The sequence below is a fragment of the Canis lupus genome, chromosome 1, assembly GCF_003254725.2.
Source record: "Canis lupus dingo isolate Sandy chromosome 1, ASM325472v2, whole genome shotgun sequence".
Taxonomy (NCBI): domain Eukaryota; kingdom Metazoa; phylum Chordata; class Mammalia; order Carnivora; family Canidae; genus Canis; species Canis lupus.
The window spans coordinates 64,729,902-64,747,552 of record NC_064243.1 but is presented as its reverse complement, the minus strand read 5'-3'; the positions used below and the strand labels follow the sequence as shown (position 1 = coordinate 64,747,552).

Below are 17,651 nucleotides of genomic sequence, written 5' to 3'. Positions count from 1 at the left end.
TTTACTATTACTTAACTAGCTCATGCCAATATTCCAATACTGGCTCTGAGGCTGCATGAAATGGGCAAAGCACTGACTCTTATCTCACTGGTAACATAGTGGGAAACGCAGGTATATCGTGAAAATAAATAAAATAAGTAAAGAACTTGACACATAGTAGTTCCTTAAAAGCTCATTTCCTTCCTTTTTCTTATTAACAATCTAAAACCTAGTTTGGTTTCTGGATTAAAAAACACTAACAAAACACTTTGGTTTTCAGCTTCCAAGGCTCACATTTGGAAAACAAGAAAAGCATCTTTAACAAGCACAGACTGGGGATGTGGTGAGGCTGAATTCAGTTCTTAAGAAATATTTCAATTTAGGAGACCATAATGATCATTTTAGGCCTATGTGTTCTCACTTTGAGTTTGAAAACATTCTATCAAAATGGTAAGTGTTTTAGCATATCACGCACTTTATTATGCTGAGTAGCTGCCCAATATATGGTTAAATCTGTAAAGAGTAACGAGTCGTCTACTAGATTACATCTACTCACAAACCAACAATTGTATGTATGTTGGATGAGTTCAGCTTTAATGATGACATGAACTCCAACGGGAGACTTTCATCCATTCCATCTACAAAAATACTTCTTAGTAGCCGACTCCCAACAGGTAATAGGCTTTAAATACGTCCTAGATTTTTTAGTCATAGCTACAACAAGTAAGCTACCAGAGCAGCAGGAAATAAGCATTTAGGACCCAAAATTCAATGTACGTTGCTAAATGTGAGCTCCCAAGCAACATGCTGCTCAGTGCACAATGACAGCGCTAGATCCCCTGAGCAGCTCGGGCCTGCGAGAACTGTCAAAGCTGGAAAGACAAGAACCAAATGTTTTTCCTCTGCTGCGAGCAAGAAAAAGGATGAAAACAAAGTATATTTAGTTTCTACTGGCTAACTGCTTTGTTTATGAACACTCACAAAACACAGAACGCCAACTACTTGAGGACAAAGCCCCCCCCCCAACATTTTCTTCAAGTACCGATAATTTTGTAAAGCAATGCTTACCGAGCGAAATAACTTTGTTTCCGTTCTTTCTTCTCTTCCTTGGTATCCATAATACACAATCAAAATGCAAAGGATTTGGAAAAGTCCTTCTTTTTAATCAATGAGTCATAACCCTACAATAAAAAAAAAAAGGATTGTAAATTAAGAAGTTTATAACAGCCAAGATGAAGAATAAAGCAGAGTGGAGCTACACGGCCCATCACAAAGGGAAGATAAACTTTAGCCAGTAAACGCAGTCCCATGAGTGATACATAAAATGCAAAGGTCTATGGGGGAAATAAAAATACCTACAATGATGATGAAGCTGTTAAGCCAAAACAAAAGGTGGCTGGAAAAAATTAACTGAAGTATTTTCCTCGCAATTAACTATTACAAAATGTACTAAAATGGAAATCACTGATTTTTAAAGATTTTTAGGCTGCCTATGCAGAAGCTAATTATTTTTTTCAATTTATGAACTTATCATTTTTTACACGTAATTAATGGTGAACATGTCTCATACATAATTATGAAAAATGGATCACTTAGGTGTTTTACAAGAATGTTCTTTCTTTAAAAATAACATCAGTGTTCTACTTTATTTTCGGAAACATGCCAGTGACTACATCCCACTTGAGCAAATGTGGAAATGAAAGTACAAAGCCTCAGGAAGCTAGTCCTCAAAATGGCTTTAAACGCTTGCCTCTGCGTCTCCCTCTCTCCACCCTGCTACCCTTACCTATGCTTCCCAGGAGCAGCTTAAACCTGTAATAAAAGGCTGTCTCCAGATCAATCTTCCTTAACTACCACTTTCATCATGCCACTCCCCTGCTCAAAAATTTCCAATGTCTACTTCCTGCCTGATTCACTAACCTATATTTTCTGCAAGGCATTAGGTAGCCCTAAACTGCATCCTCTCATCCCGAGGGGTATCAAAGCAAAGGCAAAGAATGTTCATCAATCAAAATTATTTCCGAATTCAATTCCACGAACAATTTTTTAAAGGATTTAATTTTTAAGTAATCTCTACACCCAATGTGGGGCTTGAATCCACAACCCCAAGGTCAAGAGCCACATGCTCCACTGACTAAGGCAGCCAGCGCCTCTTCAACGGACAATTTAATTCACAATACATATTCCATGGAAGGTACCAAAGACAAAGAAGCCATAGGGTAATATATTTACCCTAATAGAGCTTACTGTCTTACAAGGGAGACACTTAGGATTTCAGGTCAGTGGGATACTGACTGCTACGGAGGAGGGACAGACGCCTCGAGAGCCCAGAGGAAGAACCACCCAGTTTCATGCAGGGCCCACCCCACGGGCTCCCCACGATTTGAAGGGTGAGTGTGGGTTCCCTACTTAAAGGGTACACGGAAGCAGGGCTAGCGTGAGCAACACAAGAGGACACAATGCTTCTCTGCCGCTCCAGGCCTGAATGCCAACGAAGCAGGGCCATGGTGAGGGTGAGGACGAAGACACGGGCAGGATTAGGGTCATGCAGGCCTTGTATGTCACTCCGAAGAGCCTGAGCTTAATCCCAGCCATGCCTCACGTGCTGCCCACTGCTCCCCTGTCAGACATCGCCGAGCAGCAGTGCTGGCCTCGCCACAGACCTCGCCTCCGCGGTCAGCGGGAGGTCACGCCATCTTCTCCTCCCTGAGCTACGCCAGGGGAGGTCACCCAGGCGCCCTGCGTGCGGGGCTGTGATTCAGCCACACCGGCAGCGTGGACTGGAGGCCTGCGGACAAGCAGCGGGAAGGCGGCCGTCGGCAGAAGTTACAGTAGAACCAGTTCAGGGAGGAGGGCCCAGGCGTGGGCAGCAGCAGCCAACACAGAAGGAGGGCGAGGAGCTCGAGAAATAGTTAGGAGGCGAATTAGTCAAGATCTGGTGGCTCATTCAGCGTGGACAACAGCAGAGAGGCCAGGTGAGGAGTGTCCTCCAAGCTTCTGCTTCGGGGGCTGGGCAGACGGTGACGTGGAGGGGGCAGGCCGGGGCGGGCCGGGGGCGCAGAAACAGACGGCAGAGCAGTTTCTAGACACGTGGCCCTTGAGGTGCCCGGGAGACAGTCACCCGAGACCTTCACCAGATGCTTGACTACGTGTAAAGCACGTGAGGGTGGTGAGGGCTGGGGAAACAATTTAGCAATTAGCAGCATATGGTTGTGATTAAGAGAAAGAAAAGAAGAAAAGAAAAGAAAGAAAAGAGAAGGGAAGGGAAGGGAAGGGAAGGGAAGGGAAGGGAAGGGAAGGGAAGGGAAGGGAAGGGAAGGGAAGGGAAGGGAAGGGAAGGGAAAAGAAAAGAAAAGAAAAGAAAAGAAAAGAAAAGAAAAGAAAAGAAAAGAAAAGAAAAGAAAATGGAGCCCTCCGTGGAAGCATCGGGGCACAGCCTGAACTCTGACCGCTTGGCCTCCATGCCCCTGACATGCACCCTGAGCTCAAGGACTTGATCAACCAGGAGGGAAAATAAGATGTGCGCACTAAAATGAAGGTGGAATCTTGGTGTTATCCAAAGAAAGAGAGTAAGACGACGGAAGACACAAAGTTCAATTTTGATGGAGGTGATAGAAAGTAAGTCTTTCAGGGCAGAGGGGATTTCAGTAGGTAAAGAGAGAGAAGATTCCAGAAAGAGGGATCAGCTGGGCACACACATGTGGATAGAAAAAAAAAAAGAAAACCAAGTCACGTTCAGGCAAGAAGGACAGAGTAGCTACCAGATAAGAAAAGAGATCCAATCAGAACCCTGCCTACCAGACGTTATTGGCTTCAACCCGTGATCCACACATTAGCTCTTTCCATCCTCCCAACCATACCGGCAGTCAGTCTCCTTATTTCCACTAAACAGAGGCTGAGAGATACTGATTGCCCTAGTTCAACAGCACCCGCTGTGGTGGAACACGGATTTAAATCTGGTTTGGGGGGCAGCCGGGTGGCTCACCAGCTTAGCGCCGCCCTCAGCCCAGGGCCTGACCCTGGGGTCCTGGGATCAAGTCCCGCATTGGGCTCCCTGCATGGAGCCTGCTTCTCCTTCTGCCTGTGTCTCTGCCTCCCTCTCTCTCTTTCTCTCTCTCAAATAAATAAAATGTTTAAAAAAATAAAAATAAATAAATCCGGTTAGGCGTACAATTCAATGTCTTTTAATAACCTTTGGAGCCAGAAATATCTGGAAATGAGTGAGAAAAGCAGTCTAGAACCAACCATGTCTGAGCCTCCGCGCAGATTCCACAGGTTAGAAGGAACACAGTTGGGGGGGTGGCGCTGGGGGTTGGGGGGCACAGAGCCCTCCAGCAGGACTGCGCCAGCACAGCGGCAGGGTGGAAGCCTGGCCTCAAGGAAGGAACGGTCATTCAAGAAGTCAGGTGATGAAAGGAGGAGGGAAAAGAAAAGAGTGCTGTCCGACCGTCCTGAGCTTAGTCTCACAGTGTGGGCCGAACCCACGGGGTCCCTTCACCACCTCCTCTCCCCCCTGACTCTGCATCCTAAATCCTTACCCTTTCCCCACACTTGAAGCTTGGGTCTAGCACGAGGCCCGGTTGTGCCCTGAAGCCTTCCCTGGCCACTTGGTGCTCTTCTCTCTCTTCCTTAGGAACTTATTTCAGCTTAATACCTACCATGAGGCCCTTCATCATTCGCTGGGTGACAACGCTGCTCCACTTAGCCTCCTCTGCCACAAACCACCCAAAACCTCCTTCAAGTAAAAAACCACCATGCTTCACAATTTCCTTTTACTTCCCTAAATACCTAACACAGAACTAGGCAGTAAATCCACATAAAAGCTAAGTGAAGAATTAATCCAGGCTTGGGGTAAGGTCAATTATATGGCAGACCGATAGAAATCCCAGAATTCCCATTCCCCCTCCTCCCAATTAAGAATTACTTAGAGGGAAAGAAGAAAGGAAAGGATAGGAAGGGGAAGGGGAAAGGAAAGGAATGAAATAACCAACCAACCCAGGAGTGAGAGGTATAGATGCAAACCAGTCTCTCTCTCAGACTCCAGAAAGATGAGAATCCCTGCTCTGAACCAGGTGGTTTATTTTAAAGTTCCTCTCCTGCATGCCACCATATGTGATGATCCCTGTTTATTAGATTTCTCCTCATGAATAAAAATGAAGTCATAACAATCTAATTGGAAAATTTTTATATTGCAAGCTCAGCCAGAAACTAATATTTGGTTCTGGTAGAAAAATATTGACAAAAATAAGTGCAAGAGAAAAAGATGAAATGATCCAAGAACTGACATCTGGTGCCGCTGTGTCTGTTTAGAACTTACAAAGCTTTTTTTTAAAAAAAAATATTCTATTTGATAAAAAATATACTAATCTTTGATTTCTTTTAAATTTCTGGGAATTTTTATATTCCTTAAACAAGACATACGCAGTCCTTTCAGATCTAGACACGCCAACAGGTCAACCAGGAAGAGAGCAGAAAAGGATGCTATAAAAATGATTTGCACAGAGCACCACACAGCAGCCTCCATGCTTCACTGAAGAACCACAGCTCCTTAAATCAATCTCTAATGGGAACTACATTTTCCATTATAAGTGGTTATAATGGGCTTCTTAAAAGCCCTTCTTGCATTTAATGTTGACTTTTCTTCACATCAATAAACTCTAGACTCATCCAAACACTGAATTACAAGAGCCTCCTCCATTTACAACATATTACAGACCAAAAAGAATTTCATGAGGGAAACACAAGATGGATCTTCTAAATATTTCTTTTTTTGTGATCTTAAATCGGGATAGTCAATTTAAACCTAAATTCAGTTCATTATGCAAATAAAAAAAGGCACCTACAAAATCCTTACCTTGCAAGCACTGTGCTGAAGACAAAATATTTACTGTTATTACCTGCAAAGTGCTCCTTGCTTGAGACCAAGGGCGCCTCGGAAAGAATTCAAGCACCGAGCTACAGGCGGCTCCCGAGGTACAGCCAGCCAGCGGGGCCCACACGGCCTGGGACGGCTTTCCGGATTCACATCTACCACCAGTGCAGACTAGAAAAACACCCGTGTGCCTATGATGTCCATCAGCTGTTTTCCCAACAACATGTTTCCTATTATACAAATGAAATTATGACAAAAACATGCTTCAAGGCTTGGTCACACTACGTTTGGCCGCTTAGGGGACACACCAAACTGTACCTTTCTATGCAGACATTTCCTCCTCGAAAATACCTACACCTGTACAGAAATAGAAGAGGTGGTCAGTGTTTCTCAAAGCCACACTGTCATCTAAACAAAGGAAGGATATTCGAATTTCAGCAGTAACCAAGGTCTGAATATGAATACTCTCTTTGGCAAGAAACCTGGCAAGAAAGACATAGCAACAGAGACGAAAGGGCACCACAGACGTGTCGGGGAGCAACCAGGAGATAATGCCCCCACGTAGATAAGTGTGTGTCACTAAACCAAAACGACATAAAAGAGAACTCAGAACAGAACCAAGAGCTAAAAAGCTATGCCTGAGTCAAGGTGACGATCCAGGGGAGGCCAATGGTCTCTGCTACTTAGGAAAATGGGACGAAGGAGGTGGATGGCAAAAGGAATGGAGAACTCATCAGCTCGTATTCCACTACTCCTCACCGAGGAACCTGGAATCAGAGCTGAAAAGAATCATACAAATGCGAGTTTCATGCAAGACAAGTTTGGAAATGGGCGCCTGGCTGGCTCAGGCAGCACAGCACACAACTCTCCATCTTGGGGTCCTGGGTTCGAGCCCCACGCTGGGTGTAGTAGAATTTACTTATAAAGAAAAAAAGGGAGAGGTAGAGAGATTTCATCAAAGCTCCTAGATACTTTTATTTTTTTAAAGATTTATTTATTCATGAGACACACAAGAGAGGCAGAGACACAGGCAGAGGGAGAAGCAAGCTCCCTGCGGGGAACCCGATGTGGGACTCGATCCCAGGACCCCAGGGTCACGCCCTGAGCCCAAGGCAGGCGCTCCACTGCTGAGCCCCCCAGGGGCCCGCCCCCAGATACTTTAAATGAAGACCCATCTCTGGGCTCACTAGATCATTTTATAAATTCCATCTAAGAAGAGAGTGTGCAAATGAGATTCCTAAAAAGTCACTGGCGGGGTCAGGAATTATCAAAGATGTGGAAAGTGCCAGCAGCCTGGCAATGGGCAAATACATTTTCATTTCCATCAAAAGTTAGAAAAGAGTGTACTTGGGGATCCCTGGGGGGCTCAGCGGCTTAGCACCACCTTCGGCCCAGGGCGTGATCCTGGAGACCCGGGATCGAATCCCACATGGGGCTCCCTGCGTGGAGCCTACTTCTCCCTCTGCCTGTATCTCGGCCTCTATCTCCCATGAATAAATAAATCAATCTTTAAAAAAAAAAAAGTTAGAAAAGGGATTGTGTAAATCACACACTGCAGACCATCACACAGATCCCCCGCAAAACTCTAGACAGGTCGCAGCAGGCAGTTTGGCCGGGACGTGGAAGAAGGGGCACCGAAACCCGGGACGGAGGCCCTAGGGGACCCGGGCCATCTCGCGGACCGATCAGAGGCCACAGGCCCTTTCCTGAGGCCTCCTTGAGCGCCCTCGGTGCAGGTGGGAGCTGCGGCAGCACTCGCGGCCCATCAGCTCGGAGGCCACGCGGCAGGTCCCCACGTGGGCAGAGCACCGAGGGGAGCCACCAAGTGCTGGGAAGGGAAGGAGAGTCAAGGAAGAGCCGGGCCATGAAGGGGGGGGGGGGGGGAGCATCTGGACCGATTCTCTCGATCTGCTTACAGATAAGATAGAGAAATGTGCGCTGGTTGGGGCTGGATGCTTCTAGGTCCGTGGGGAAGGAAAGGCGCTGAGCCACTGTGCCCAAGGGATGAGGGGACGACCGACTGACCTGACCCCAGAGCCGGGAGCTGACGCCCATCTTCAGCAGGAGGGAGGGTGCTAACAGCCTAACGCAGTATTTGTTCTCAGCTCCTGTCCTCAGCGGCAAATTTACCACTGACTTGAATGAAAATAGGGACCTCCTCATTAGACTTTCGGAAGAGGGATTAATAACCTCCCGATGATAGCAATTGGATCCCAACAGACCTCAGCGTAGCTGTAGGAAGGTTTGGAACGAAACCCCTAGGACCCTGCAGTTTGGCATCTGGGTGAGGAGCTGAGGAATGAGAGGGGCAGAACTTAGCATCAGCACAAATGAATAGGACACCTGCAGCTTTCGACACCTGCAGGTTTCAGGGAGCCTAAGCTCCACATCCCCTGTCGTGACATTCCACGACCCTTCCTTCCAAAAACAAAACAAAACAAAAAACAAAAAATCCAGTTAATAATCAGCCCAGAAAAAAAAAAAAAAAGATTATGATGGTCTGTGTCACCCTTCTCGAGGATGAGGATAGATCAAGATGACTGCATCTAACTTTAGCTCTTACACTATAGGAGAAATAAAAGGAAAGTGGAGCAACCAGGATGGTTAAGTGACATAAAACTAATTTTTAAGATAGTAGTCAAAGGAGCTGGCCAGCGTGAGCCTCAAGAAGGTTGGAATGAACTGACAGCTATTTTCAAATACCTGAAAGATCAGACCTGGTCATGGATTTAGGCTTGAATTTATAGACCTTTGAGGAGAATACCTAGGACCAGCTGTTAGATATGCAGGGAGACGGGTTTTGGCTCCACATAAGGAACAGGGAGATACAAAGCGCCGTCTGCAGATAGGGTGGCTTCCTAGTCTCCAGAAGAGACTGAGCACAAGCCCAACCACCACTTCGTGAGACTGCTGTAGACCAGCACTTCTCAACCTTCTCGGGATCAACACCCCTCATCTACATGAATATATATTCCATAACGTGCCCCTTAAAATACTGAAATGAAGTTCATAGCTGATATAACCTACCAATACACATAAATTTATGAAATCAGTATAATACCCAAGAGAAAAGGAGGTTATAAGGGCGATTACAACAGGTAAATTATCAGATACAAGTTCACTGAAAGATGTCATGAAATACTCAGATCCTTGCACCTTCTTCTATAGGGCAAGTTTAGCTATCAGAGAAATGGGGTCAGAAATGATTTCATTCCAAACGAGAAGTATCAGAAAATGGAAAAGCAGAGGTTGAGGGGGTAGGAGGGAGTAGGTAATGAGGGGGGGTGCAGGGAACATGAGAATAAAAACTAGTGCTGTAAATAATAATCGGGTATTTCTAAACATGGTAATTTAAAGCTACCCTTTCTTTATAAATGTCCCAATAAATACTCACAGAGGTCCTACAGCAGATAGAAAATTCCTGAGTGTCAGGGACTATTCCTTGTTGTCCAGAACCATCCCACTCAATACAGGGCATTCGATGCTTCTGCATCCTCCCAACAAAATGCCAAGAGTGTGTCCCTCCCCACCGCCCACCCTCGCCACCCCCCAATAACTGTGAGAAACAAACTGCATCCTGGTGGGGGGGCGGATATTACACTCATTGAGAACCATGCATGATTCTAGAGGAAAGTCAAGCTCTGTGGGTAAACTAGTATTTTTTAAAACTGTAATGAAAAATTATTAATTCCAAAAATTCTTTCAAAGCTGAGATTATATAAACTCCATGCACAAGAAGTTCTCTGCAAGATGCTGTCCTTCACCTGACCTCTGTGACCCCTGTCATTAAGGCATCACTGGAACAGGACCCCGGCCTGGTTAACATCCAGATTCTAGCATTGCCGAAGTGTGTAACTTTGGACAATGTACCTGGTTTTTCTAGTCCTCGGCTTCCTTACCTGCAAAGGGCTGTTATAAGAGGTTAAGTGTGTCCAAGAGGTATCTCTAGAGTCTCCTGCCCCATGGAATAGAAAATTCTATGCAGCCAACCCAAATGTTCCAGTATTCATGCAAATGATACCTCCCTTCAAAAGCACCTGAAGAGCTAGATTCAAATTTGCCCCAAACAGAAAAATCATATAATAAACAAATTCAGGGGACGCCTGTGTGGCTCAGTGGTTGAGCGTCTGCCTTGGGCTCAGGTCATGATCCCAAGGTCCTGGGATCCAGTCCCACGTCAGAGTCCCCAGAGGGAGCCTGCTTCTCCCTCTGCCTGTGTCTCTGCCTCACTCTCTCTCTGTCTCTCATGAATAAATAAAATCTTAAAAAAACAAATAAATAAAAATAAATGAACTGAGGCTAGGCAGCTCCAGTAAATATAAAGCCGACAGCCATCAGCTACAGTTGAACCTTTACCGAACATTAACCACATGCACCAAGTTTTTGGTTCGATGCTGTTACACTGTTTAATCTTTCTGACCCACTGAGGGAGTTAATACTCTTAATCCTTTTCAGATAAAGAATCTGAAGTTCAGAAAGGTTAAAGAACTTAATCAAGGTCAAACAACCAGAAGAGTGAGAGCCAGAATAATCAGCCCTTACCTGGTGCCAAGGTCAAACCCACTACAAATGGCCTCTAATGCGAGGCTAGATCTCTGCACAGAATTTTCACTTCAACTGCCTGGTTCTCTCTGCATTTACCCACCATTAAAAAAAAACAAGAGTGTGAACACCAGCTTTTTGCCCAACTGTCTTTTAGGACCTAAGTCCTGAAGGGGATTTAGGCTCCTCACTACTATTCATTAACAAATGAGTGGCAGTGAACTTGGCCTTGCATTCAAATAAATACTCACTGCCTAAAAAGTCAGGCTTTCAAAGAGCTAACCATTAATTCCCTAAACTAAATGAATTCTCTCTGAAGTCTTCAGAACAGAAGTAATGGTATAACTTTGAATACACCAGAAATATTTCTTAGTTGGCCATCTTTTGTTTCTGTTGTTGTGAAATATCATCTACCAATCCAGTTATTTTTCCACTGATAATTAGTAAAGACAGAGAATCAGAATCAGAAAATGGAATCTTTTTTTTTTTTAAGATTGTATTTATTTATGTATCCATGAGAGACACAGAGACAGAAGCAGAGACACAGGCAGAGGGAGAAGCAGGCTCCCTGCAGGGAGCCCCATGTGGGACTCGATCCCAGGACCTCGGGGTCACGCCCTGAGCTGAAGGCAGACGCTCAACTGCTGAGCACCCCCCAGGCGTCCCTTCATCTTTTCAAAATAACATCTCTTTATAAAGTTATGAGTCCTTTTTTTCCCTAGAGACTAAAATCATAGGTTCTTTTTAGAACTAAAAATCATGATTCTATAAAAATTCTACCAGAGGCTGTTAATGTACTGCATGCATTCTCTCATTAATATTCATAAGAATAAAAGCATTCCGTGTCATAAAGTTTTCCACAAGTGCACAGAGACAGATCAGAGGAGAAAAATACGCAGAAGGTCATATAGAAAGTTATTAGAGGCAGTGAAAACAGAGGAGAGACTACTCTGGCAACCTCATCTCTCATACATAGGGAAAACTTCCTCTTTTTTACCATCAACCACTATGTATTGGGTGTCTGCTACATGCACATGATTGTCTTTCACAAGAGTGGGGAAAAATCTGATGCCCACATCACTCACAGAAGTGGTTTGTGGGGACACCCCCGGCTGTGGCTCTAGCACTGCAAGATCGCCCCTAGACGGTCTCTGAGATGAATCTAAAGCTGGAAGGCACCAAAGAGCATCAACAAAGGAACAGGTGACATGGGAACAAAAGTTTGTCCTCAATTACTTCTGGAATGCATTTTTATTTTATCAGACCTATTGCTAAAATCTTAGGATCTCTGGCCTTTTGATTTTTTTTTAATTGATTGATCAATTGATTGCTTGCAGACCTCTTCTGGCCTTGGCCCAAAAGGTATAAGCTCCACACTCTTTGGAGTCTCTCTACTAGTTCAGAACTGAAGCTCCTTCCCCAAGGCCTTCAGAGAATAGGTGCCAAAGGGAATGGCTGTGCCAGCTCCCTGTGCTCACAGCAAATGCTGTCACTGCTAAGGTTGTGGTCTTACACCAGGCCCCAATTCCTTCAATTTTAGGACAGAAATAAGTGTGAGCAGCAGTTACTATTACTAACTTATTATTGTTGTTATGATGATCACTTAGTGGGAGGTGTCTGTTGGTAGATCTGAATTAGAGGTGACTGATGCAAACAAAACGAGTAAAACGTTATGGATAAAAAGAGGTCATAAATGCAATGCCTTTACAAAGAACATACAGTTTATGGGCTTCAAACACTAGTTTTTCAACAATGCAATTTGAGTGTCTTTTGAGGCAATCAAGGGCCAGAGAAGTTCACTCTACAAGGTAAACCATTTCACTAAGGAAAAGGCGACCAGCTTCTTCATCCTTAAGGATAGTATCTGCAACTGAATGCGTTTTTGAAATACCCCGGACTATGTGCATAGTTGTAAAAATACAAACTAAAAAATTGAATTATCACTCTTTTTAATGTGCCTTCAGCACAATTATTTATACGGAGAGTACAAGACGCAATAAATAATTTGCACTTACTTCGAAACAGTGCTTTGTCACCTATTCATTAGCAATCTCTTCAATTCAATAAGCATTTACTAAAAACATGTCTTATTCCTACCACTATACTATTCATCTAAAACCTATGACTACCAAAAGGACCCAACAGGCTCTAAGAAACCTTTGATTTTTGACGAGGAGGTAAAATTAACATAAATAAAACAATCAGAAAATAGGGATAGGACCAAAATAATCAATGACTAATAAAATGTGTTTCCGCACAGAAAAGTGTTAACGACAAGAAAAGGGGCAGGTCACATGAGCCAGTGTTGTTAGGAAAGGGGCCTGAAGCGAGACAACACTGAAAACAACCACGCATGGTTGTGTTTCGACACTGTGCACCATCAGCCATTGTGCCCTAAACCAGAACACTTTCACCCTTATGGAACATGTTCCCTCTCAGATGCTCAAGAGGACTATGATTGTAGGTCTGACGTAGACGGAGAGGACATGTAGTGTGTTGGTTGGTAGGATCCAAAATGTGGTAAATCCGCAGATATGGGTTCGGGAAAAAGGCATAATGGAAAGTGTCGAAGGCACAGGCAATCTGTAGAACACAAAATTAAATCAGCATTGTGAAGGTCTAGGACCTCTTCGTGTTAAAAAATATATATATATGTGAATTCAACTACAATTTTCCAAGAGATTGGGTTAAGAAACCAAGTTTATGGTTTAAATACATTTTTTTTTAATTTTTTTAAGAGTTTATTTATTTATTTATCCATGAGAGAGAGAGAGAGAGAGAGAGAGAGAGGGAGGCAGAGACACAGCCCGAGGGAGAAGCAGGCTCCATGCAGGGAGCCCAACGCAGGACTGGATCCCAGGACCCCGGGGTCATGCCCTGGGCTGCAGGCGGCTGGCCGTCTCATGCTCCGTGCCACGACACAGAGTACGCACCTCCAACGCTTGGCCTTGTGGCCAGTTGGGACCAGGAGGCTGAGGACAAACGGGGTGCCCAGTTCACCCGGAGGCTCTGAGAGGCCTGGCCAGCTTCTGCCCTCCACCCGATGAGCCTGCTCCAGGTGCCGATCCCCCGTCTTCGGCCGGGTCCCAGGATGGAGACATGTGGAACAGGCCTGAGCTCCTACCTGCACTTTGGAGCCCGGGCCCCCCCACCCAACCCAACCCGGAGCGGCCAAACCGCAGGCTATGGGCAGATTTATGAATGTGAAATAAATAATTGTGGTTCTAAGCCACGAAGATTTGGAGGCCGTTCTGCAGCACTACCACCACAGAAATCCCCAAACACCCTTAGAAATATCCTGATCCACAAATTACCTTGTGGATTTTTTGCAGGAGGATAAAAGCCACGTAGTACGTACCACTGTTGAGAAGAATCCTGTGCCCAGGCTGGAATACCGAGGCCCAGAGACCGGGGGCCACTAACCCAGCCGAGAAAGCACCCTCCCTTCCAGGTGCCATTTGCCCCCTAACCAGCGTGCATGGCTCCAGAAATTTAGCCAAAAGAAGGCATCACCTGACAGTGAGGTGGCCTTAGGCACATCTTGGTATATCCACCTGCGGACCTGGCTACCACCTGGGCTTATGCGGTGAACTGTGGTGCCCCCCCCCCCCCCCCCCCCCGCTCCAGCCCTCAAAATGTTTACGCTGCATCCACCGTCCTACACACCACGACCTTATTCGGGGAAGGGCACTTGCAGATGCAACTGGTTAGGATTAGTTCACAGGGAGCACTGCGGCCTCTACTGCAGGCGTCCTTCTAAGACTACAGCCCTACGGAGCTAGGGACCTAGGGACGCCCCGGGAGGAGGCCGGGGGATGGGGAAGCAGAGACGGGGGTGATGCACCGCAAGCCAAGGACGGCCACTGAGTCACCAGAAGCCCCGCGAAGCCAGGGGACAGCAGTCTCACGCTAGAGCTCTTGGCGCGGCCCGCCTCTGGGCGCTGGAGGAATTCACTCATCTTAAACTGTCCGCCCTTCGCACTGTGCCAAAGGATCCCCCCCGCCCAAAGTGCTGTGACTTTCCCACCTGGCCATTCTTCCTCTTATAACGTAAAGAAAGGTGAGCAAGTACTTGAGAACACCGGTAAAATTTTGCAGAGTCTTGGAGCAGAAAGCTCCCTCGGTTACTTGGCATCCGTAGCGGGGAGATCATCGGAGCACGGCTTCTTTGAATGGGGGGTACAAAGGACTGACCTGATCATCAAGAAAACACCTTCACATAAAAGGGGTTTTGAGAATATAGCCTCCGCCCGTATTACGCCACCGTCCCGGACGCTGGCGACTGCAGTCTGACCCCCCTGGGCTTCTGGGTTGCCCGTGTGCGCTACGCCGCTTCGCACGGCTTTCTAACTGGTTGCGCATCGTGCCCCATCCTCATCAGGCTGCTGGCTCTCCAAAGGCTGGGACTGTGCCTTATGTTTTATGTGCACAAAAGTGCAGGCACGTGTGTACACACACATTACAGCTCCTCGTCTAGGCTAGCACAGGATTTACGCTGAATTTTTTTTTTTTTTTTTTGGTTATGGCTAAATACCCAACAGAAACCAATTCAGGGTATGGAACACCGAGTCTTGCCTTTTATTTGGATCAAGGGTCTCCATTTTTATTTTTAATTTTTAAAAATTTTTTTTTATTTTTTATTTTTTATTTTTTGGGGTCTCCATTTTTAAAAGTTACATTCCACATCAATAAAAGTCTCTGAGCATAAAATCCTGGTAAGTATATTATTTTTACTTATAAAAAACATGTCTTCTGCACTAATAGATGCATTTCAAAACATATAACAAAAATAGAAGTCATGAGAAGATGATACATTCTAGCAATTTCTTCCCTTACCCTCATGGGGCACATCAACCCTAGTTGGGAAGCCACTGGTCCAGACTATGAGGGCAGATATAGGAAAATGTTCCCCACGATTTTTGTCCTTTCCAGGAAATGCAAGATCTATGAGAATCCATCCCGTTTAAGAACTTTAAACACATTCTCTGGAAGATTCATTAAATTGCCTTGATCAAACAAGCAGTATTTTTAGAGTTGATGATAGAAGTGTCCTTGCAATTAGGGTTAGTTTGTATATTACTGGGCCCCAACTGTAAATCCATCACTAACCATGGTTCTCACAGTTGAGCTCTTTAGTCTTTAGAAATGAAAATTAAAAAAAAAAAAAAAGAAATGAAAATTCATTATCAAAATTTCAGATAGGGATCCCTGGGTGGCGCAGCGGTTTGGCGCCTGCCTTTGGCCCAGGGCGCGATCCTGGAGACCGGGGATCGAATCCCGCATCGGGCTCCCGGTGCATGGAGCCTGCTTCTCCCTCTGCCTGTGTCTCTGCCTCTCTCTCTCTCTGTGACTATCATAAATAAATTTAAAAAAATAAAAAAATAAAAAAAAATTTTTCAGATAAATGTAAGACTGAGAAAACCAAATGAGGTCACAGTTTAATTCTGAAAAGAAAGAAAGGAGAAGGTTGGGCAGGAAAGATAGAACAGAAAGCTCATAAACTATCTCTTAAGAATATTATCAACACAACACCACCCAATTGTCCTGTGTCCCATGTACACACATGAACACCACTGTGCTAAAGAACTGAAGGGCATAGAGTAATATAAAACACAGTTCCAGGGTGCCTGGGAGGCTCAGTAGGTTAAGCGTCTGCCTCAGGCTCAAGTCATGATCCCAGGGTCCCAGGATCTAGCCCATCCCTGCTCAGTGAGGAATCTGCTTCTCCCTCTACCCCTGCCCCTCCCCACCTGTCGACCCCCCTCATGCTCTTTGTCTCTCTCTCAAATAAATAAAATCTTAAAAAAAAAAAAAAAAACCACACAGTCCTATCAGCCTACTGTAAGAACAACTAGGCTATGAAAACAAGTCAATATTTGATGTGTGGTACAAACAGTTCAGTGCCAAAATAACTAAAATCAGGGATAGGGTAGCCGTCCTGGAAAGCGTTCGTGGCATTAAGTATCAACCTTGTGCAGAATGTCAGCTTTCAAGGAAGAAATGTGCAGGGAAATCTCAAATAAAGGGGGAGTCAAGAGGCAGGAGGTGGGAATTACCCCGTGTGTGTGGGGGGGTGGGGGTACTGGGGAGCCGGGTCCAACAGATGGGGAGTGGGAGATGGGGATGAGTGCCTGAAGTGTGGAAAGGACGCAGTGCCTTAGCTGCATTCTCTGGCTTAAACCTCCATCAGCAAGCCACCACACCACCAAAATGCCATCAGTCATTTCACTTGGTCTACTTACTCTTGAAGGACTAGCCTTGGGCCTGATCTATACACAAAACAAGCAAGCTAAGTGCAGGAAAATACCAAACAGATGGTATGTGGGTGAGAATGTTGGGGAAGTGAAATATTAGTAGCTTTGAAAGGAGGAAGAGAAAGTAAAATATGTCAAAATGAATATGTATTTGGTAGAGAAAAGTTGAGAATATAAGACTCCTAAGATACATTAATTTTAATTTCTAACAAGTATCATCATAATACATACAGATAATAAAAATGTGGAAAAAAAATTACCTACGACCCTGTCAATGTGGGAAAAGCTTTACCACTATTACTTTCCTGTCTTTCCTTCTATGTAGATGCATTTTAAAGTCAGATTATGATCCTTTTGTGCACAGAGTTTGATATACTCTATACTGTCCCTTAACAAATGCCTCCACTGTGGTCTGTCTCCAAGTTTCCACCAATCACCCTTGATAATTACTAATACTTACAGTTGCTTACTCTGTGACAGTACTTCACATATATTAGTTTACCTAATTCTCAATGTGGGAGGTAGATACTATCATCTTCATTTTACGGATGAGAAAATCAAGGAGAAATCAACTTGCCTCAAGTCACACAGCTGGTAAACAGTGGACAGGATTCCAAGCTGGACAACTGGCTCCAGTATCCCTCCCTCCACTGAACCCCTTGCCCATTCCTCATACCTCCCAGAGACAGCGAGCTAATTGCTGACATTAAGCCTCATTCCTGATTTCCTTAGGATGTACTCTTAGAATAGAACCACTGGTGCCAAACAATTCTACTAGCTAAACTGTTCTCAATCTAAAGTATGGCGACATACCCTCTCACCGAGGAATAGGACTCAACCTCAACTTTGCCAGCGCTGTCACGGACTTTTAAAATCTGACTACAATCTGCATTTCTTTGATGCAATTCAGTTGAATATTTTTCCATGTCTTGGCCATTGGTAGTTACCATTCTGCAAATTTCCTACTCCGGCTATAGACTCTTTGTGTGCCCCCAACCCCAAAT

General features: G+C 45.0%; 1 protein-coding gene across 3 annotated transcripts in view; it reads right to left on the bottom strand.

The window, feature by feature from the left end:
- NCOA7 (nuclear receptor coactivator 7) overlaps nt 1-17,651 on the bottom strand; it is a 157,347-nt gene that overhangs the window by 121,680 nt on the left and 18,016 nt on the right. For all 3 annotated transcript variants that reach the window (XM_035710108.2, XM_025422947.3, XM_025422949.3), the window contains exon 2: nt 1,048-1,160. In XM_035710108.2, the coding sequence (XP_035566001.1) occupies nt 1,048-1,097 (50 nt within the window). In that variant the 5' untranslated portion in view covers nt 1,098-1,160. The remainder of the gene's footprint in view (nt 1-1,047; nt 1,161-17,651) is intronic.